This window comes from Panthera onca, chromosome B1, assembly GCF_046562875.1.
Source record: "Panthera onca isolate mPanOnc1 chromosome B1, mPanOnc1 haplotype 2, whole genome shotgun sequence".
Lineage (NCBI taxonomy): Eukaryota > Metazoa > Chordata > Mammalia > Carnivora > Felidae > Panthera > Panthera onca.
This window is the reverse complement of record NC_138342.1, coordinates 204677491-204692693: the sequence shown is the minus strand read 5'-3', so window position 1 is coordinate 204692693 and position 15203 is coordinate 204677491. Positions and strand designations below refer to the sequence as shown.

Sequence of the window (15203 nt, the reverse complement as noted above, 5' to 3'; positions counted from 1 at the left end):
GCCCTGAAAAGAAAACATTAAGTAAAAAGAGTTCAGACCCTCAGTTGGGAAGCTTCCAATTGAGTAGAGGAGAACCTAGGTTTTTGGAAGTAAATTTGTACTTGAAAATGGCTTCCTCTTGTGTCAAATGGGAAATTCAGATGTTGTTTTTAATTTTCTTTCCCATTTATTTATTTCTGAGAGACAGAGAGAGACAGAACACGAACAGGGGAGGGGCAGAGAAGAGAGAGACACACAGAATCCGAAGCAGGCTCCAGGCTCTGAGCTGCCCGCACACAGCCCTACACGGGGCTCAAACTCACAAACCTCGAGATCATGACCTGAGCCGACGGCAGACACTTAACTGACTGAGCCACTCAGGCGCCCCAGAAATTCATCATACTTCCTTTTCCACATTCAACTCTGTGTGCCACAGAGGGTGTTGCCATAGCATCGATTCTGGTGTCCGTCGGGGTTAGGACTTTGTGTGACTTTGCTTCCGGAGTACATTGTGACAGGCTTCATGGAAGTCTCCCCAATGAGTCGTTCAAGACCACCTCGCTTGCCTTGCCTGAGGGTGCCCTCCTGGGGTTGGGTCCTCGGGAGAGTGTGCAGGACAGGCAGGAAGAAGGAGAGGTCACACAGGGCGAGGACTCTGTTTGACCTGGTGGTTATGGCTCCCCCTCACGCCTCCTGGGAGAAGAAGGCACATGAAGGAGTCCTGTGTCTGTGTGAATGACTGTCCTTTTTCATTAGACTCAGGAAATCCAGAAATCCGTATCCGAGGGAAGGCTGACGTGAACCTCCAAGGAGGTGGGGCAGATGGCGGGTGGTCACTGTGGACTAATTCTCCTGAAGTTCTTTGTGTGATCCCATTTCTCCATTCATAATTAAATGATGGTGCCACTCAGGAATCTGGTGCTTGGTAAGTGCTTGGATTTCAGCATAAGAAACCTCAGGGAAGGACAGCATCTCCTACAACACACATGCTTCTCTTCATCTGCGTCTGGGGATGAGCTCCTCTCCAGTTGATTCTGCTGAGATCCCCTCCCAGGGGGAGAAGACGGGAAAACCCTGAAAACGCTTGTCCAACTCTGACACAGTGCCCAGTGCTTTCCTGCCCCTAGCACTTGTCACTCTCCCTCCAGCCCAAGGGTCTATGAAAATGCCACACCTTTTGTTTGGGGTTTCCTCAACAGTGAGACCAAGCCCACATTTGTGTTCACCCGATCCGTGATCTGTACAACATCCCAGGTGATGAGGAATAGAACGGGGTGGGGGGTGAGGGAGTCAGAACTTCTGCGGCTAAGGCTCTTGCTTGTGCCACCACAGTAAGTCATTATAGGCTTAACTCTTTCATTTTTGACTTGAGGCTTTGTCTGCTACTCTGACACCTGGCAACTCAGAGGGATGTCTCTCCCCAAGGTCAGCTCAGCTCCTGCCAGGAGAAACACATGAACTGTCCTGGGCCGTGGGGATGAAGAGACGGTGAAATGAGTTCCATGATGGGACTGTGAAAAGGGATGAAGCATCACGTGGGCTGGCAGAGGGTGCAGGCACAGGGAACGCAGACTTTTGAGACTGTCAAGAACTGCTGGCAGAGGGATTAGAAAAACACCATGACGGACATGGGTCACGGGCACAGGGGTTGTAAATACACAGAGGAGGACAGGGCGTGGCGATACTGGAGAACAGATTTGGGCTGCGGGCACATGGGGTGGAGGCCCCGGAGGGCACACACGGCCGGCAGGCACAGGATTTGAGGAGACAAGAGGGAAGACGTAGGACTCAACTAAATCAGTGCTTAGGCGTCCATTTAGAGACTGACATGGACACGGCTGAATACAGGCAAGACTCAGATCCGTCATGTCGCTTTCCTTCTCAGGAAGTAAGAAAAAAAAAAAATACAAACGCTGGAATAATACAGAAGTAAGAACATAATAAAGAGGATAAAATAATGACACAGAAAGAGACAATATGAAATAAACAAGGGGGAAGTTGTTATGGTTAATAATAATATTCATAAACCGGTAGCAAACGTGCTAAGGAACAGAAATGGAGAGTAAACCAAACTACTGATACTAGGCAGTCCGGATATTCTCTACAGAGCCTACAGACATGGACAAGACCAGGACACATTCTGCCCATAACCAGCCCACTTCCCTGCAGGGTCCCTCTCATGGAGCACCGCTTCTTCCCAGGCCACAAGCCCAGGATCCCCACGTAAATGCGCAGTGAAAGGGCACACCCTTGCCAAGTTCCCCCATATCATGTTAAAATCTATCTACAACATGACTCTTTGATATACATACATATATACTGTGATGGATTCCCACAGTCAAGCTAATTAACACACAGACCACCAGTTGGAAATCCGAGGAGAACTTTTGACTTCCCCAAAACTGAGCTACTAATAGCCTAGTGTTGCCTGGAAGCCTTCCCGATAACATAATCGGTCAGTTATCACGTATTTGTAGGGTATGTGTGTTACACACTGTATTTTTACAACGAAGTAAGCTAGAGAAAAGAAATTGATATTGAGAAAACATAAGGAAAATATACTTACAACGTTTTACCGTATTGAAAAAAAGCCACGAATAAGTGGTCCCATGCAATTCAAACCTGTGTTGTTCAAGGGTCGACTGTGTGTGTGTGTACACACATACGTACACACATACATAGGTACATACACGTTTGCGTGTACGTGTGGGGTCTCCTCCCACAGCATCCAAACAGGCCTGTGCTTGTCTACGCAACCAAGAAGACATCTACCCTGGGCCCTATTCTCACAAGTCAGCTGCCGGGAAAGAAACCTGGTATGAGACCCATGCGCCCTACAGGGTCTCCCATCAAAAAACCTGAACTGAGCTTCACCTCACTTCAGGGACAAAAAAATAAGACAGGAAGTGGCTGTCACTGATGCCCTTCTGCCAGCATCCAAGCACTTTGGCCAGGATCCTGCCCTCATCATCATGCTGACACACAACAGGCCTCAAGTTTGCTCCCGTGACGTTCCCCTGGCTGCCTCTAAACCACGTAGCCTGAGCCAGTCCTAACCCAACAGACACAAATCAAGTGTCATAATATGCCCTCAACACTGAACTCCCATCCTGCTGCATGTATACGGGGCCAGGACTCTAAGCTCAGCCTCGAGGCATCCGGCAAGAGATTTGACCAGATGCCCGTCCAGACGCGCCTTAAGCCCCCAAATAAAGTAAGACACATTCCATGCCAGATCACCCAGGAGAGCACTCAGAGACCTGATCCGGAGGCTGTCCAGACTCTCCAGTTTCTGTCCACTACAAATGGACTTGGACCAAAAGCAACACCCCACATGACCAGGAAGACACCAGCCCAGGTCCTGATCACTGACCTCTGGCCTCCAGGCAACAAGGCCTCCCCTTGAATGCTGTCTATACCTGTACCGTGCCTCCTCCTCCTTCACCACCCAGCCATGTTCTTGGCCGTCCCTCAGGATGGTCTTCACTGGATAAGACAACGGTTAATGGAGCTCCAGATTCAATGGCGGCTCTCATTCCATCCTCCTGGGAAGCAGGAGCCCTCAGTTCCTTGTTTGCAGACACTGTCCCTCTGTCCCCTCGAGGGTCCTCTGTGAAGACCTCTGGTCTCCTCTCTGAGAAGGACTGGGAGCGAGTGACTCGAGGGGACTGTGAGCGAGTTGACAGGAGGAAGATCTACGAACAGCTGTTTCTGGTTGTTCAGTGCTTCCTCAGCTGCGGTATGTGTGCAAATGGCGGAACACTGCAGATGATGCTTGGGGGACACGCACACAGACACTGCATATTTAGTCACGTAAACTTAAATTGTATGTATGTAAACGGAACTTATTAAACTGGCATATAAATTATTTTTAAATTAATGAATTTTATTAAAAATGAGTCAAGTTGTGTGAGTAGGGTTTAAGCTGTAATGTAAAGAGAACACTATGAAATTCACCTGCATGGGGTCTGCAAATGATTAAATTTTGATACAATCTGGGAAAAGGACCCATCTATATGGTGTGCATCTTTTCAGCAGTGTCCTCTCCAGAGACAAGAGTTTTTGACTCTGCTGAAGTGTTTCAGTGGAAACCATGGTGGGGAATACTCTACTGTCTGGTACATTTTGATTATTAAACACCATTGAAACTGTGTCTTTTAAAAGTTATTTCACTATCAATAAAATTCTTACAAATACGATACACTGTACAAGTATTTTAACTTTGAAGCATTGGAGATCATTTTGTAAATCATTTTCATTCATCAAAGTTTATTTATCTGAGAATAAAAAGGAGCTTGGTAGGACCTGTGTCTTATTAAAAACACTAAACCTTAGGCACAATTCAGCCCCAATGCATCAAGATATGCATATAAACAATATCCCTAAGTGGATCTTACGTATATTAAATTGTGAAAAGCACTGTGTGCAAACCGACTGGCAGTTTTTCTCAAATTGCAAACAGTTGTTGGGTTTTAAAACTTTTTGTTCCCTAGGCACTGCCCTAAAGATACCAATCATTTGTTGTTGGTTTGTTTGTTGGTTTGTTTTGAGGCCTGGGCCTTGAGGTTTGAAGTCTCCACATGATGGTTCGGGCAGCAAAATTGGAGAACCACTGGAGTTGGTGGTGAAAATACTGCAGCACACGCATGCTGTCTATATTTTCTAACTTTGGAAAATCCCTAACGAGCATCAAGAAAAGTTGTATGGCTCTGGATGACAAGGATCTCCTTCTGAAGAGCAAGTAACTTCTCCTTCCTCCCTGTCTAGCACTTACCTCAAAGGTGCTTTGGTCTTTGGACGGGAATCTTGTCCATCGAGTGCAGGCTGCCTCCTGTAGAACAAGGAAACGTCCGTGAAAAACACGGGCAAAGGAAAGAAACCCAAGGCTGGACCAGCCCCAAATCCACTGTAACCCATGCAATGGTCCAGTCCCCACGTTGCTTGGGTCACGGGCTGTCTATTTTTCGTGCTAGACTGTGCTCTCGTCGTCTAAATCCTGCCTCATTACCGTTTCGCAGCTTTTCGCAAAAACAAAGTAGCATGGCTCTTCATTTCGGGCAATAATGAAAGGGTCTGGAAAAGCACAGGAAATTCCTCTCCCTTCTGGAATCTTTTAACGACCACTGGAGTTAAAGCATTTTAGGGTCTGGTTGGCTCAGTCGGTTAAGCGTCTGACTTCAGCTCAGGTCGTGATCTCACGACTCATAGGTCCGAGCCCCGCATCCGGCTCTGTGCTGACAGCTCAGAGCCTGGAGCCTGCTTTGGATTCTGTGTCTCCCTCTCTCTCTCTGCCCCTCCCCCACTCACACTCTGCCTCTCTCTTTCTCAAAAATAAATAAACATTAAAAAAAAACTTGAAGGGGCGCCTGGGTGGCTCAGTCGGTTAAGCGTCCGGCTTCGGCTCAGGTCATGATCTCACGGTTTGTGACTTCCAGCCGGGTGTCCGACTCTGTGCTGACAGCTCAGAGCCTGGAGCCTGCTTCCGATTCCGTGTCTCCCTCTCTCTCTGCCCCTCCCCCACTCATGCTCTGTCTCTCTCTGCCTCAGAAATGAATAAACATTGAAAAAATTTTAACAACAAAAAACAAAAACCAAAAAAACCTTGAAATGTTCATGTAAAAGAATAGACATCCATAACAACTATGCCTGAACTACTGAAAAGCTAATGTTTCCTTAGTTAACAACAGAGTGACTTATTTCCTGAAAAATACATACTTTCAATGTCTCCATACGAGACACACAATATTCAGAAATAGAGAAAAAATCATAAATATCTCATATATTTCAAATTATAATAATGCGAGCAAAGATATGAAAAGATTAAAATACTTTAGAACGGTTCAAGCAAATTGTGGAATGCCATCATCATTCCTCATTTAGAATTCACAAGTCATCTGTACAAGTTCTTTCTCAATACATTTTTTCTTTTTTTTTAAGTGTATTTTTGAGAGCGATAGAGCGAGCTATGTGTGTGCACACACAAGTGGGGCAGGGGGAGAGGGAGAAGGAGAGGAGGATGGGGAGAGACAGAGAATCTCAACCAGACTCCGCACTATCAGCACAGAGCTCCATGAGGGTATCCAACCCACAAACGGAGAGATCATGATTATCAGCTGAAATCAAGAGGCTGAAGCTTAACCAACTGAGCCACCCAAGCACCCCATCACCTGTACAAATTCTAAACAGGATAAAGCAAATGTAGAGAAGAAAGGAGTTCCAGGCCATGTAGGAGCCCCGGGCAGTGCCTCTGCCTCCTGCGTGGACACGGAGTCTGGTTCCACAGTCTCTCAGCCTGGGCTGCCGTCGGGAGGGTTGTTGGGGGGGGCGGGGGGGGGGGAGGGGCGGGTGTGCTCACAAGCTGGCTTTTCCCACCCCCCCCGCTCTACCTGCTCCATCCCCTCGCCCACTGGCTGTGGCCACCAATGTCCCCCTGTTCTACCCCTGGTGCCCCCGTGGCCCAGGCCACAACCGACAGCCCTTTACGCTCTTCCTGCTGGATGCCCCTGTCCACCGGGGTCCCGAGCCTCCACAGAACCCCTGCTTCTCCTGCTCCACGTCCCCACCCACCAGGGTCCCCGGTCCCCACAGCCCCCCTTCTCTCATCCGCTTGACGCCCCCACCCACCCGGGTCCCCGACCCCCACAGCCCCCCTTCTCTCATCCGCTCGACGCCCCCGCCCATCAGGGTCCCCGACTACCAAACCCAGCTGCTCTCAACCCACTCGCAGCAAACACTTAGAAAAGGCAGTTTGTGACATAAACCCTTTCCAAGCGGTTGAGAAAGAAACATCTCAGCCCTTAGTACGTGTCCTCCTGACTGCACGCTTTGGCTTGAAAGTAGCTGAAGTACTTCACTTGCAGAACAGAAGCGGCCCGGCACACCTGCGTGGACGCCCTGAGACTCCCCGCGCCGGACGGGACGGGACGGACCGGAAATGCCGCGCCCGGAGCGGAAGGAAGTGCCGAGACCGCACGCACGGGCCCCGCCCCCTCAGCTCGCCAAGACCCGCGACCCCGCGACCCCGCGACCCCGCGACCCCGCGACCCCGCGACCCCGCGACCCCGCGACCCCGCGACCCCGCGACCCCGCGACCCCGCGACCCGGAGGCGCTCTCTGGCAAGACCGCACCTGCTCGCGAGTGTGAGCTTGTAGCCTCTGGCTGAGCTCCGCGCTTCGCGGCCCCATCCCGCCTGAGTCCTGGGCTGGGAGAGGCGAGGGTCCCGGATGCCTTGCCGCTGGTTATGCCTGCTAGGGTGTGTTTACGTTCCGGCCGGGAACACTCCCCTCGGGGGACTGTCTTGATTGTGTCCCTATGAACGCGGGGGTGGGGGCGGGACTGAGGGGAGCGGGCGGGGGAGGGGGTATGGAGGGGTGACCGTCCCTGTGAGTGTGGTGACGCGCGCTGGAAAGGGAGGATGGATGGGGGAGGGGGTGGAGGAGGGGCGATGGGCCCCCGTGAACCTGAGGGCGGGGAACCGGGCGGGGGCGGGGGTGAAGAGGGGGGACGGGTCCCTGTGCACATAGGGGTGGGCGCGCGCCGGGTCTGGGCCGGGGAGGGGGCGAAGAGGTGTGAAGGGTCCCTGTCAGCGCCGTGGTGTGCACGGGGAAGGGAGGATGGACGGCGTGGGGGTAATGAGGGGTGACAGGTTGCAGAGCATGCCGGTCCCCTGGTCTCGACAGCACACTTGGATAGCAAAGGACAGGTGAAGTGAGCAAGAAGCAGTGGGTTCGGTGAGAACAGAAGGAAAGGGCATTGGCGTAGTCACGGAGTGGGGACACTAGGAGAAGGGGAGACGGAAGGAAAGGAAGATAGGTGCCAACATCTTTACAGTTTTTTACCTTCCACATTTACTGTGTCATACTCAGGTATGAGGCGTCAACAGTTACCTGCTCTTTCTGGTGAAAATGTTCTTTGGAACTTAATTTTACACTGTTTCAGTGTGCATGTGTTAAGGATAGTGACTTTTATATTTTTAGCTTTATTTATTTTTGTGTGAGAGAGAGCGCTTTCGTGACCAAGGGACAGGCAGAGAGAGAGGGAGAGAGAGAATCTCAAGCAGGTTCCAGGCTCAGTGCAGAGCCCGAATTGAGGCTTCATCCCACGATGGGGAGATTGTGACCGGAGCTGAAATCAGGAGTTGGAAGCATAACTGACGCGGCCAGCCAGGTGCCCCTAGTTTTTATTTTTGTATAAACAGTCAAAATTCTGTTTAACCAGCTTGTATAATAAATTTCCTTCACGTGACCTAAGTAAGTTAAGGGGGGCTCCTGGGTGGCACAGTCATTTAAACATCCAAGTTTGGCTCAGGTCATGATCTTCCTGTTCCTGGGTTCCAGCCCTGTGTCATGCTCTGTGCTGAAAGTTCAGAGACTGGAACCTGCTTCAGATCTTGTGTCACTCTCTCTCTTTCTGCCCCACTCCTGCTCGCCTTGTGTCTATTATCTCTCAAAGATAAAAACATTTAAAAATTTGAATTCAAATTTGTTGACATACAATGTAGTCTTGGCTTCAGGACTATAATCCGATGACTAATCTCTTACATATAACATCCACTGCTCATCCCAAGAAGTGCCCTCTTTAATGCCCATCAACCATTTAGGTCATTCCTCCACCCACCTTCACTCCAGCAACCCTCTGTGTTTTAGAGTCTATGATGTTTTGCCTGCCTTTCTTTGTATCTTATTTTTCCTGCCCTTCCCCTATGTTCATCTGTTTTGTTTTTTAAATTCCACTTATGAGTGAAATCTTATGATATTTATCTTTTCTGAATGACTTATTTTCCTTAGCATAATACATTCTGCCTCCATCCACATTGTTCCAAATGGCAAGATTTTATCCTTTTAGATTGCTGAGCAGTATTCCACTGTGTATATCTACCACGTCTTCTTTATCCATTCACCAATGCAGGAAAGAGCCCAAATGTCCATAGGAGCCTATAACTGGTGCAGCATTATTCAGCATGGAACATGGAAAGTCGTCATACCATTTCCAAAGGAGGAATGAAGCTGCACAATGGGGATGATGAGGCCAAACATAAGCTTGGCCCACTCCATAGGCTGGCACTTGAACCTAAAGACTAAGCCTGACCTGCACCCTAACATGCACCCTCAACTCAGCCCTCTGAGACCTCTGAGCTGCTGCAATTTCAGCGCCTGGCACCTCTTGGGACCTAACTGTAACCCTACCCAGGGCTCTGGACTTAAGGCAGCCCACCATTGAGGTCTGAGGAAAGAATGGATTTGGGGCCAAAAACCAGTGTGTTTTTCAGCATGGATGCCCGAATTTCTCCATGACATTTCCATGGCCAGGATGGAGGTGCAGGAGGGGATTCTGAGCTGCAACCTAACCCTCTCCCACACAGTCTTCTGGCTCCTGAACCCAAACTCTAACCGTGAATTGCTGCCTACCATGCGCCCTCCACCCAACCCTCCAGGGAGATCACTGCACTGCCAGTGACTCTGCCCCTGACACCTCTGGGGATCTAACCCTAACCCTAGCTCAGGCTCTTTCTCGAAGGGGGCCCACATCCTATGACAGGGGAAAAATCTTTGGGACCTATGAGCGGTGCACAATTATTCAGCAAGGAACCCAGGAGTCGGCCATGACATTTCCAGGGTAAGAATGGAGCTGCTGAAGGGGATCCAGGACCAAAATCGAAGCCTGGAACATACCAGCCACCCCCTCGCCACACATCCTAAGGGTGTCCTATACCCTAACAGGCGCCCTCAACTCAGGCCTCCAGGGACATCACTGAACTGGTGTTACTTCATGCCCTGGCACCTCCAGGGACCTAACCCTAATCCTAGCCCAGGGCTTTCCTCACATGGCCCACCTGCTAGGTCTGAGGAAAGAACACAGCTGGGGCCCATGACTGGCGCAGGATTAATCTGCAAGGAACCCAGACACGATAACATTTCCAAGGCAGGGATGGAAGCCTGGCCCACACGATTGGCTGGCCCAATAAGCCAAAGCCCAAGACTGACCCACACCATAACACACACCCTCAATTCAGTCCTCCAGGACTGTGCTGTTAGTGGTTCAGCCCTTGGTGCCTCTCAGGACCTAACCCGAACCCTAGCCTGGATTCTGGCCCTACGGGGGGCCCACTATTGAGGTCTGGGAAAGAATGGATTTGGGACCAATGACCAACACGGAATATGTCAGCATGGAAGCCAGAATTTCACCATGACATTTCCATGGCCAGGATGGTGCTGCAGGAGGGGATCCTGCGACCTTGCCTAACCCTGGCCCACACCATCTTTTGGCTCCTGAATCCAAACCCTACGCCTGACCCACACTTGAACATGTGCCCTTCACTCAGCCCTCCCGGGAGATCACTGCACTGTTGGTGGTTCTGCCCCTGGCACTTACTTGTTGCCAAACCTACCCCTACCCATGGCTCTGGTTCGAAGGGGACCCACCTCCTAGGTCTGAGAAAAGAACAGACCACCAGGGGCCCATGCAGGGTGCCAAAATATTTAGTGAGAAACCCAGAATTGACCATGATATTTAGAGGGCATGAACAGAGCTTCAGAAGTGGATCCAGGACCCAAACCTCAGCCTGGAACACGCAATCAGCTGTCCACTGCATCCAAACCCTATGCCTGTCCCGCATCCTAACAGTTGCCCTCAATTCAGTCCTCCAGGGAGACCATTGCACTAGTGATCATGGTTCAACCCCTGAAACCTCCTGGGACCCAACCCTAACCCTAGCCACAGCTTTTTCCCTATGGGGGCCTAATTCCTAGGTCTGAGAACAGAACAGATTTGGAGCCTATAAGCGGTACAGGATTATTCACCATGGAATTTGGAAAATCGCCATGCCATTTGCAAAGCAGGGATGGAGCTGAACAAGGTGGGAATCCTGAGGTCCAACCTAAGCTTAGCCTACACCATAGGCTGGGCCTTGAACCCAAAGACTTAAGCCTGACCCGCACCCTAACATGCGCCCTACTGCAGCCCTCGGGGGAGACCACTGCATGGCTGGGGGTTCATCCCCGGGTGCCTCCTGGGACCTAACCCGTAACACTAAGCCTAACCCTAAACCCTAACCCTCCTTAGAGGAATTTCCCCATAACTGTGTACCCTCCCCCCATCTCCTATGGACCCACTCTCCAAAGAGTGATCTCATACCTGTGTCCCCTTTTGTCATCGCAGGTGTACCCTTCACCCAGAGTGATGTCCTCATAACTGTGCCCCTTCCCCTCCACTCCCTCAACCCAGTGACTCATACTTGTCACATCCCCTCATCTCAGGTGGACCTCCCTCCATAGAGAGATGTACTCATACCTATCTATGTCCTTTACACTCCTCTAAGGTGGATCCTCCCTCTGTAGTGTGATGTCCTCAAACCTGCATCCCCTTCCCTCATCTCAGTGGACCCTCCCTCCATAGAGTGATTTCCTCATACCTGCTTCCACACCCCTCATCTCAGTAGCCTGTCTCTTTAGTGATGTCCTCATACCTGTGTCCCCTCCCCTCCTCTCCCTGCACACAGTGACTCCTCATATAAGTGTCACCTCACCTCATCTCAGGTGGACCTCCCTCCACAGGGTGACTTCCTCATACCTTTTTCTCCTCCCCTCCCCAAAGCTCCCTCCACACAGTGACTCCTGTGTCCCCACTCTTTATCTCAGGTAGACACCCCAGAGTGTTGTCCTCATACTTGCATCCACTCCTTTCATCTCAGGTGGCATCCCTCCAAACAGTGACATCCTCATAACTGCTTCCCTTCCCCTCAATTCAGGTGGACCCCTTTTCCATAGACTGATGTCCTCATACCTACATACCCCAACTTCACCTCATATGGACCCACCCTCCATTGAATGATGTCCTCCTATCTGTGTCCCCTCGTCTCAGGTGAACACACCCTCCATAGTGTGATGTCCTCATACCAGCGTGCCCTCTGCTAATCTCAGGTGGACCCTCACTTGATAGACTGTATTCTCATACCTGCGTCCCCTTCTCTCCCCTCTGCTCCCTCCACACAGTGACTTTCCATACCTGTCCCCTCTCCTCATCTCAGGTGGACCCTACCTCCACTGAGGGATATCCTCATACCTTCTTTCCCTCCACTCCATTCAGGTGGATCTGCCCTCCATAGAGTGACTACTCATACCTGTGTCCCCTGACCTCATCTCAGGTGGACCCTTGTTCCATAGAGTGATGTACTCATACATGAGACCCTTCCTCTCTGAAGTGGACCTCCCTCCATAGAGTGATGTCCTCATACTTGCGTCCTCTCCCCTCATCTCAGGTGAACCTTCTCTCAAGAGGGATGTTCTGGGATGCCTGGGTGGCTCAGTTAAGTACGTGACTTAGGTCATGATCTCGCAGTTCATGGGTTCAAACTCTACATTGGGCTCTGTGCTAACAACTCAGAGCCTAAAGCCTACTTTGGATTCTGTCTCCCTCTCTCTTTGCCTCTCCCCTGCTTACACTCTGTCTCTCTCAAAAATTAAACATTTTTTTTTTAATTTTAAAAAATAGAGTGATGTCCTCCACATGGGTCTACTCCCCTAATCTCAGGTGAACCGTTCCACCACACGGTGAGTGTGCATCCCTTCACCACATCTCAGGTGGACCATTGCTCCATTTAGTGACTCCTCATACCTACATCCCTTCCCCTCACCTCAGGTCGACCCTCCCTCCATAGAGTGATGTTCTCCTATCTGCATCTCTTCCTCTAATCTCAGGTGGGCCCTCCCACCTTAGAGTGGAGTCCTCCTACCTGTGTCCCCTCCTCTCAATGCAGGTGGGCCCTTTGTCCATACAGTGATGTCCTCACACCTGGGTCCCCTCCCTTCACCTCGAGTGCACCCTACATCCATTAAGTGATGTCATCATAACTGCGTCCCTTCTCCTCATTGCCAGTAGACCCTCCCTCCATAAAGTGATATTTTCACACTGGCCTCCCCTCCCCTTATCTCAGATCATGCTCCCTCCACAGGGTGATGTCCTCATACTTGCATAACTTCCTTTTATCTCAGGTGTACATACACTGATGTCCTTATAACTGCATCTTCTCCCCTCAAGTGGACCCTCCATCCATATAGTGATGTCCTTGTACCTGCCTCCTCTCCCCTCATCGCAGGTGGACCCTCCCTCCATTGAGTGAATTCCTCATACCTAAGTCCCCTCCACTCAGCTCCATTCATAGTGTGACTCCTCATAACTGCCTCATCTCCCCTACATCTCTATAGAGGTGTACCATCCTCTATAGTGTTCTGTGCTCATACCTGCCTTCGTTCCCCTAATCATTGGTGAATCCTCCCTCCATAGAGTAATGTCCTTATGCCTGGGTCAACACCGCTAATCTCTGTCGAGAACCCCTTCATACAGCGATGTCCTCATACCTCTGCGTACCTTCTTCTCAGGTGGACCCCCTCCATAGAGTGATGTCCTCATAACTGCATCCCTTCCCCTCATCTCAGGTGGACCTTTCCTCCAGAGTGATGCCCTCACACTTGCGTCTCCACCTCATCACAGGTGGATGTTCCCTCCATAGAGTGATGTCCTCATACCTGTGTCCCCTCCCCTCATCTCAGGTGGACCTTCTACCATAGAGTGATATCCTCATATATTCATCACTTCCCCTCATTTCAGATGTCCATAGATTGATACCCTCTTACCTTCATCCCCTCCCCTCATCTCAGGTGGACCTTCCCTCCATAGAGTGACGTTCTCATACCTGCGTCCCTTCTCCTCATCTCCTGGTACCCTCCCTCCCAGTACCCAGTGATGTCTTTATACCACCCTAAATTACCCTCCACCTTATTGTGGACACTCCCTCCCCTGACATTGTAATTCTTCATACCTGCATCCTCCCCCCTCGTCAGGTGGACCCTCTCTTCCTTCCCTGCACACAGTGACATCCTGATTCCTCTCTTCTTCTCATGGACACTCCCTCCAACAGTGTCCCTGTGTGTTCTTCCACCCACACCCACCTTTCTTACACCTGGTACCTCCACAGGCCTAGAAGCTCCAGGTAGTACTTGCATCTGCCCTAGAGTTTTGGGATGCTCGATCTCTTACAGCTGTTGGGCTGTGAGCCTACCTATGCAGGTGTCCTGGCTCACTCACCAGCGCTTTCAGCAGCTTCATGGCCACAAGCAGTACATGGCTGTGACCACAGGGCTGGACACCAGTGCTCACAGGGAATCTCCCTTGGAGTGGTCATTCAAGGCAGGAGACATAGGGTGACTAGTGGCTGAAAATGGGCTAAGGCGCTAGGGCCTACAAGAGCTGACATGTGTCACGTCACTTCCAAGTCACAACTGTGCACAGTGAGATCACCTAATCAATTATCCAACATCTGAGAACACATCCCAGCATCTGGACAGCATTGTGCATGCCCCAGGGCCTTCCCAGCTGTGAAATCACTCCAGTAAACCACAGCTGGTACTTATCAATGAGGTGGAAAATGACCTCAGAGGGCACACGGGGCCTGGATGACATGTGATCCCACATCCACACTGGTGTGACCGCAACTCTCCCAGACCTGGGGACACTCATCCATATTCCACGTGGGGAAGTCCAAACCTCCTAGACCTTGCACCTGGGGTCATCCCTCTACACTGACATGGGGGAACCTGAAATCTCCCAGAACTTGAGCCTGGGTGGTCACATGTCCACACTCACCAGGGTGAATACTCCTCTCATAGTGCCTGCACCTGGGGTCATCCAGCCATACTTACTCACAGGACCTGCAATCCTCCTTAAGCTTGAGCTGGGGTGGTCACACATCCAAACTCACCAGAGTGACCCTATCTCTCCCAGATTCTGCACCGGGGGTCACTCATCCATATTGACACAGGGTGACCCCCTAATCTCCCAGGCCCTGCAACTGGGTTCACACATCCATACTGACACAAGGGAACCACCAAATCTCACAGACATGGCAACTAGGGTCTCTCTTCATATTGATACAGGGGACCCCCAGATCTTTCAGACACTGAGATGGGGTGGTTACTCATCCACACTCGCCACAGTGACCCCACCTCTCCCAGACACTGGATAGGGTCATTCATCCATACTGACAAAGAGGAACCCTGAGATCTCCCAGACCCTGAGTGGTGGTGGTCACATGTTCACACTCATCAGGCTGACCCCACCCCTCCCAGAACCTGCACCTGGCATCACTCATCTATAATGACAAGGGGGGGCCCCAAAATCTCCCAGAGTCTAGGAGGTTGTCAAACACCTATACTGACAAAGGGTGACC

General features: G+C 50.8%; 1 protein-coding gene across 14 annotated transcripts in view; it reads right to left on the bottom strand.

Moving 5' to 3' along the window:
• The window catches only part of LOC132691459 (uncharacterized), a 64168-nt gene that overhangs the window by 31762 nt on the left and 17203 nt on the right, over nucleotides 1-15203 (bottom strand). For 4 of the 14 annotated variants that reach the window (XR_013554953.2, XR_013554951.2, XR_014137659.1 and 1 more), the window contains exons 3-4: nucleotides 4754-4810; nucleotides 119-3753 (exon numbers count right to left, since the gene is read on the bottom strand). Coding sequence is in view for 1 of the 14 variants with exons in the window: in XM_078445191.2 (XP_078301317.1) it covers nucleotides 3399-3623; nucleotides 4754-4810; nucleotides 7108-7164 (339 nt within the window). In the remaining 13 variants the exon portion in view is untranslated. Of the gene's footprint in view, nucleotides 1-118; nucleotides 3754-4753; nucleotides 4811-6860; nucleotides 6995-7107; nucleotides 7290-11645; nucleotides 11712-15203 lie in introns of those variants that run through there. The other 10 variants (XR_014137661.1, XR_013554960.2, XR_014137660.1 and 7 more) reach the window with 8 other exon arrangements.